Genomic DNA, 6,000 nt, shown 5'->3' with positions numbered 1-6,000 from the left:
ATCTTTTCTTCATCTCTTTGGTTATACACCAAAGATAGGATAGAACAATTGTATTTGTATTATCACATAGTGATAATTTAATTTTTTTTAAATTTTACACATGCACGAAATACCTTAGACCCGTTTGGAGAGGCTGAGTCAGTAAGGACTCTTAAATACGCTTCTCCAAATTATCCAGGACTGTTTGTCCGCATGGATAGTTTGGGCTTGTTTTATACTTGTAGTATGATCTATTGCTTATTTGATTATTTCATTAGTAGATATTTTGGTACAACGTCTTCTGACACGTTCTTGTAAGTCGGCAAACTTAATTACTACAAGTTTGCTAACTTATAAGAACTGTGGGGAGGTGCTGCCGAAATTTTTACAAAAATGAAATAATCTTAAGAGCGTAGATTGCACTATATGTATATTACAAACCTGAATGGGATAGGTTCTTTACCCTTTTAGTAATGGAGTGAGAAGGTGGATTAGGACACTTGCACATTTTTTTGTTTGTTTTTAAATTGTTTTTGTTAAATACTTCGTAGTGGAAGATGCCTGCCAACCGAAGTTGGATGAAGGCGCACCGGCGCTCTGCAGAGTTTCGAAGTGGCGTTGACGAGTTCGTTGCGGTAGCAACGAACCACGTGAATGCTGACGGATTAGCTCGATGCCCATGCATGCGGTGTTTGAATGTGAATTTCCACACACCTGCAACTATAAGGGTTCATTTATTTCTCAGCGGGTTCCAACCTTCGTACAACCCCTGGTATTTCTACGGGGAGACTTTCTCTCAGCCCGCAGTTGAACTTCTTGAAAATGACGAAGAGGAAATGGCAGATGTGTTGGCGGACATGTTAAGAGGGGACCCTGGGTTTGACGAATCTGCTAACACTACTGATTCTTTCAATGAACCCCCTATCAACGACAACAACAAGTTCGATGACTTGTTTAAGGAGATGGAGGCTGAGTTATATCCAGGTTGCAAAAAATCAGCCCTTAATGCACTGGTAAAGCTTATGCACTGCAAGGTTTTGAATAGGTGGAGCAACCACTCTTTCGATATGTTGCTGTCCATATTGATTGATCTATTTCCAGAGGGGACAAAATTACCGAAGTCGCATTATGAGTCGAAGATGCGATTGCGCAATCTAGGTTTGGGTTACGACTCAATAGATGTGTGCAAGTATAATTGTGCTATTTTCTGGAAGGAGAATGAGAAAAAGGAGTTTTGCCCTGTATGTGGCGAATCACGATGGGTGAAAAGAAAGGGTAAGGGGAAAAAAGTTCCTCACAAAGTTATGCGTTACTTTCCACTCACACCTAGGCTGAAACGATTATATTGCTCAAGACACACTGCGGAGGATATGCGGTGGCATTACTCGCAGAGACCAAAAGAAGACGGTGTGCTTAGGCATCCTGCGGATGCTGAAGAATGGAAGCAGTTTGACCGCCTTCATCCGTCTTTTGCTGTTGAACCTAGAAATGTCAGACTGGGATTGGCGACTCACGGTTTTAATCCATTTGGCAACATGAGCAACTCTTACATGCCTCGTGGCCGCTTATTTGTGTCCCATATAATTTGCCACCGTGGAAGTGTATGAGTTCTGAATCGTTGTTGTTGACCTTATTAATTCCAGGCCCATCATCTCCTGGGAAAGACATAGATGTATTCATGAGACCGTTAATTGATGAACTGAAACAGTTGTGGGCGACGGGTGTTCAAACCCGAGATGCCTACAACGGAACTGTGTTTTCAATGCGTGCGGCAGTGTTGTGGACAATAAATGACTTTCCTGCTTATGCTCTAATGTCTGGTTGGAGCACAAAAGGGTATATGGCGTGTCCCACTTGCAATGAACATACTCCTTCCATTGGCCTAAATAGTAAGATTGGATATGTTGGCCACAGACGCTTTCTCGAAATGAGTGATCCGAGAAGGAGAAGCAAAAAGTACAATGGTAAGCCTGAGAAGAGAGCACCACCTCCTGTATTGACGGGGGATGATATTTTATCTCAATTAGACCGAATTCCATTGACTTTGCCTGGAAAACACAAACAGTTCGGGGGTGTGAAACGGAAGCGTTCTAGTGAAGAGCTCAATTGGTCTAAAAAAAGTATTTTTTTTTAGCTTGAGTACTGGAAGTCAAAGTCCTTACGACATAATCTTGATGTAATGCACATTGAGAAAAATGTGTGTGATAGCTTAGTAGGTACTCTTCTAAGTATCGACGGGAAGTCAAAGGATACCGACAAGGCGAGAATGGATTTGCAAGACTTGCAAATACGACGAGAGTTGTGGTTGTATGAAGACCGGAATGGGAAGTGGAAGAAGCCTCCAGCTAGTTACACACTTAGTGTTCAAGAACGGATTGAATTTGCAGACTTCATAAAGTCTGTACGATTTCCTGACGGTTTTGCAGCAAACTTAGACAAAAATGTCAATTTGGATACGGGCAAGATTTCCGGGCTCAAATCACATGATTGTCATGTGTTGTTACAACGTTTACTACCGGCAGGTATCCGTAAGTTCTTGAAAAAAGAAACCTGGGACACAATCATTGAGCTGTGTGTGTATTTTTCAAACAATTATGCTCAAGAACACTTCATGTTTCAGATTTAGAAAAAATGCAAACAAATATTCTAACTATTTTGTGCAAGTTAGAAACAATTTTTCCACCGGCCTTCTTCGACATAATGGTTCACGTAGTTATGCATCTCCCTAAAGAAGCTATACTAGGTGGACCAGTGCAGTACAGGTGGATGTATCCCATTGAGCGCTCAATGTCTGTGTACAAGCAATATGTCAGGAATCGTGCCCGTTTGGAAGGCTCTATTGCTGAATCTTTTGTGGTTAATGAGGCATTAACCTTTTGCTCAATGTACTTTCGGGAAGTGGAAACTCGATTCAACCGTCTGGACCGAAACAATGACATTGTCCAAAACATGCCAACTCGACAATTCTCTGTATTTAGGCATGTTGGCCGACCCCTCGGTATGAGGACAGTCGACACCTTACCCATGCAAAGCAAGCGTAAGGCGGAGTGGTACATTTTGAACAATTGCACAGAGGTTGAACCGTATATCAAGTAAGTATAAATTCCATAAACACAAACACACAATAGTCGACTTCATCTAAAAAATTCTTAACTTACTAATAAGTGGATTACATTATATAGTGAGCACAAGGAGTTGCTTCAAGCAAGGGGTGTAGGCAATATTGAGACAGTGCAAGAGACTGAGTTCCCTGAATGGTTCAAAACTCAAGTAAGCCTTGTTGCCTCTCAATACTGTTAATCTTGTTCTCAATAACTGTTCAACTTTTCTTAATTTAATATTTTCCCTGATATGTAGATTAATGAACTACGGTTGAGCAACCAGGGTGCAGTGTCAGATGAGTTGTATGCTATCGCTAACCCAGCGAATACAGCAATTTATTTTTATCCAGGGTGCATAGTGAACGGTATTAAATTTTTGGTCAAGTTAAGGGATGATAACCGCAAAACACAGAATAGCGGTGTCATGGTCCCCGGTGAAGATGGACAAAATTTTTACGGCACACTTGAAAAAATTATGGAGTTCACTTATTTGAAAGATTGCAGTGTTCTCTTATTTTTTTGTAAGTGGTTTGACACTAACGGGAGTAGAATGGATAGTGACGGTGTTATTACTAGCATCTGCGTCAACCGACAGTGGTACCAAAATGAACCGTTCATACTTGCATCTCAAGCAAAATTGATCTACTACATTCCTGATTTAAAGAACGGTAAAGACTGGCTGATTGTAAATGAGTACATACCGCGCAATGTTTGGGACTTCCCGGACACGGATGGGGAGACACCCTTTGTACAGGAAAACAATTCAGCTGAAACCGAGTTCGTTGTTCAACTTCCACAGTTGGATGATGTTGACTATGTTCGCCATGATGTCGACCCAACTGAAGTTGCAAACATCCATCGTGTGAATTCACAGCCTCAACAATTAGATGATTTCATTGTCGATGATGACAACGAGGGTCTAAATACCGAAGAAGACAACTCCTTAGAATTAGAGAGTGACAGTGATGATAATGCTGTATATGTAACTGATGATGAGGATGATGAATTGTAATTGAAATAGTGTTTTAAATAAAATAAAAATTACAACCCTTTCTTCTTTAATATGTTTGCAATATGTTAGTTTATTTTAAATAAACAATATGTGTTGTATATGTAGTATGTCTACACCAGGTGGCAGTAGTTCGAAAAAGAAAGGCGTCAGAGGTAAATACAAGGGCAAGAATGTTGAGGAGGAGCTCTCCAAAACACAATCTGCCAAGTTACCGATTGAGGTGCACGCAGAGACTGGCACCCCCGTAGGCAAAAACGGAAAAAAATTCAACAATATGGCCAAATGGATGACTCGGATGTCTATCCCCATTAATAAATTCAAATGGGAAGATGTCAGTAGAGCTGACATCAAAACACTCTGGGATAGACTTGAGGTATGCCTTACTAATTTTTTTAATTTCTAAATTACTATACTCTTATTAAATTGTAATTAATGTATTAATGTGTAACTTTTTGCAGACCAAGTTTGTCCTCCCATGAGATAACCCTACATTCGTAGACTACGGTGAGTACGAGATGTCAAAGGGTTTACGTGACTGGAGGGCAGACTGCAAGAAGAAGTGGATACAAAACATTGAGGAGCTTGGACAGGAGAGGGCCGACATGTCACCTCCTGAGGGAGTAACTCAAGAGGTGTGGAGTGACTGCATCGCTTATTGGAGCACAGACAAACAAAAGGTACATTTTTTAAAATTTCAAATTTTGGTAATGTTTAATTTATATAGTCAATAATAAATAATTAATTGTTAGAAAAATTATTAATTTCAGGCGAGAGCAGCGAAAAATAAAGAAAGTCGGGGTAAGATGAAATTTCTAGGAGGCTGGGGCTCCAAGCCCATTGTTTCACATGTTGTCGAAGGGGTAAGTTTATATTTAACTATCATTCATTTAACTTTTTCTAGTAAAATAACAATACTAATATATTTTCTCTTGAAAATAGGCTAACTTGGACACACGGGAGAATCGCAAGCTGCGGTGGAAACTTTTCAAAAGTTTCACCATAAAGGCAACGATTGGCGCAACGAGTTCGCGCAACAAGCTTACGTAAGTTTACGTTTTAATTCAATTTTTATTTATTTCTTTCAATTTATTTTGTGTTAAAATTAACCATTTAACTTACTTGTTTAATTGTTTTAGGAGCAAATGGTTGAAATAGCGGCAACTCAACCAGCGCCCACTGAAGATGAGCCTGAAGAGCCTGCTGTCGATCCTACACAGTACCCCCGAGACTTACCTGTTATGACGCAAGTACTCAGGGAACGATCTCGGCATCTTAGAGGCTTTGGCCATCTCCCCGGCACCGAAGGGAGTTGGAGCCAAAAGAGCACCTGCCACGCATCCTTCAGCCCAACCGACTGTTACAATGGAACAGTACGAGGCTTTACAGAAAAAAGTAAAGGAAGCGGAGCAGACAACTCAACATACGAGGCAGCAGTATGAGACACAACAACTCTACCTCAGACGATTCCAAGATCAGTTTGAGTATCTTTCTCGAGTTGTGCCGGGTTTCAACTTGCCTCCCATGGATCTTCCACCATTGCCCACTCCTGGTGCCGGATCATCCTGGCCGTCGTCGGTGCTGGATCGTCATCGCAGCCTCCCGAGACTCAGAGAAATAACGATGACGACATTACCCGCCTATAGAACTGTACTTTTTTTATTATCCAGTTCAAACATTTAACATTTTGTTTATATACTGATTTTAGTAGTAATTAATGTTGGTTTATCTTTTTAATGTAAATTATGTTGGTTTATTTTGTTAATATAATATTATAATTATTTAAAAAATTTTAATTAATTATATTTAATTAATTAATATTATAATTAATTAAATATAATTAATTAAATTTTTTTAAAAATAAAATTTAATACTTTTGCCGGCGCAATAGTGCGCCGGTAAAAAGTGGCA

The 6,000-nt window shown here is 39.9% G+C and overlaps 1 protein-coding gene across 1 annotated transcript; it reads left to right on the top strand.

The window, feature by feature from the left end:
* The first annotated feature begins 536 nt into the window (after positions 1-536).
* Positions 537-4,571, top strand: LOC133031255 (uncharacterized). Its single transcript, XM_061104715.1, has 8 exons — positions 537-1,494; positions 1,623-2,088; positions 2,188-2,501; positions 2,600-3,071; positions 3,162-3,249; positions 3,337-4,088; positions 4,198-4,336; positions 4,551-4,571. Exons 1-8 carry the CDS (start codon positions 537-539, stop codon positions 4,569-4,571), a joined length of 3,210 nt encoding a protein of 1,069 aa, XP_060960698.1.
* Positions 4,572-6,000: the final 1,429 nt, after the last annotated feature.

The sequence above is a fragment of the Cannabis sativa genome, chromosome 9 (assembly GCF_029168945.1).
Source record: "Cannabis sativa cultivar Pink pepper isolate KNU-18-1 chromosome 9, ASM2916894v1, whole genome shotgun sequence".
NCBI lineage: Eukaryota > Viridiplantae > Streptophyta > Magnoliopsida > Rosales > Cannabaceae > Cannabis > Cannabis sativa.
This window is presented reverse-complemented; position numbering and strand designations above follow the sequence as displayed.

What these genes read in the sequence shown, in the direction of transcription:
- LOC133031255 (XM_061104715.1), top strand. Translation starts at nt 537, where the DNA reads ATGCCTGCCAACCGAAGTTGGATGAAGGCGCACCGGCGCTCTGCAGAG. An exon ending in ACTGGGATTGGCGACTCACG is followed by an intron (nt 1,495 to 1,622) that starts GTTTTAATCCAT and finishes TATTAATTCCAG; the next exon opens with GCCCATCATCTCCTGGGAAA. An exon ending in CTGAATGGTTCAAAACTCAA is followed by an intron (nt 3,250 to 3,336) that starts GTAAGCCTTGTT and finishes CCTGATATGTAG; the next exon opens with ATTAATGAACTACGGTTGAG.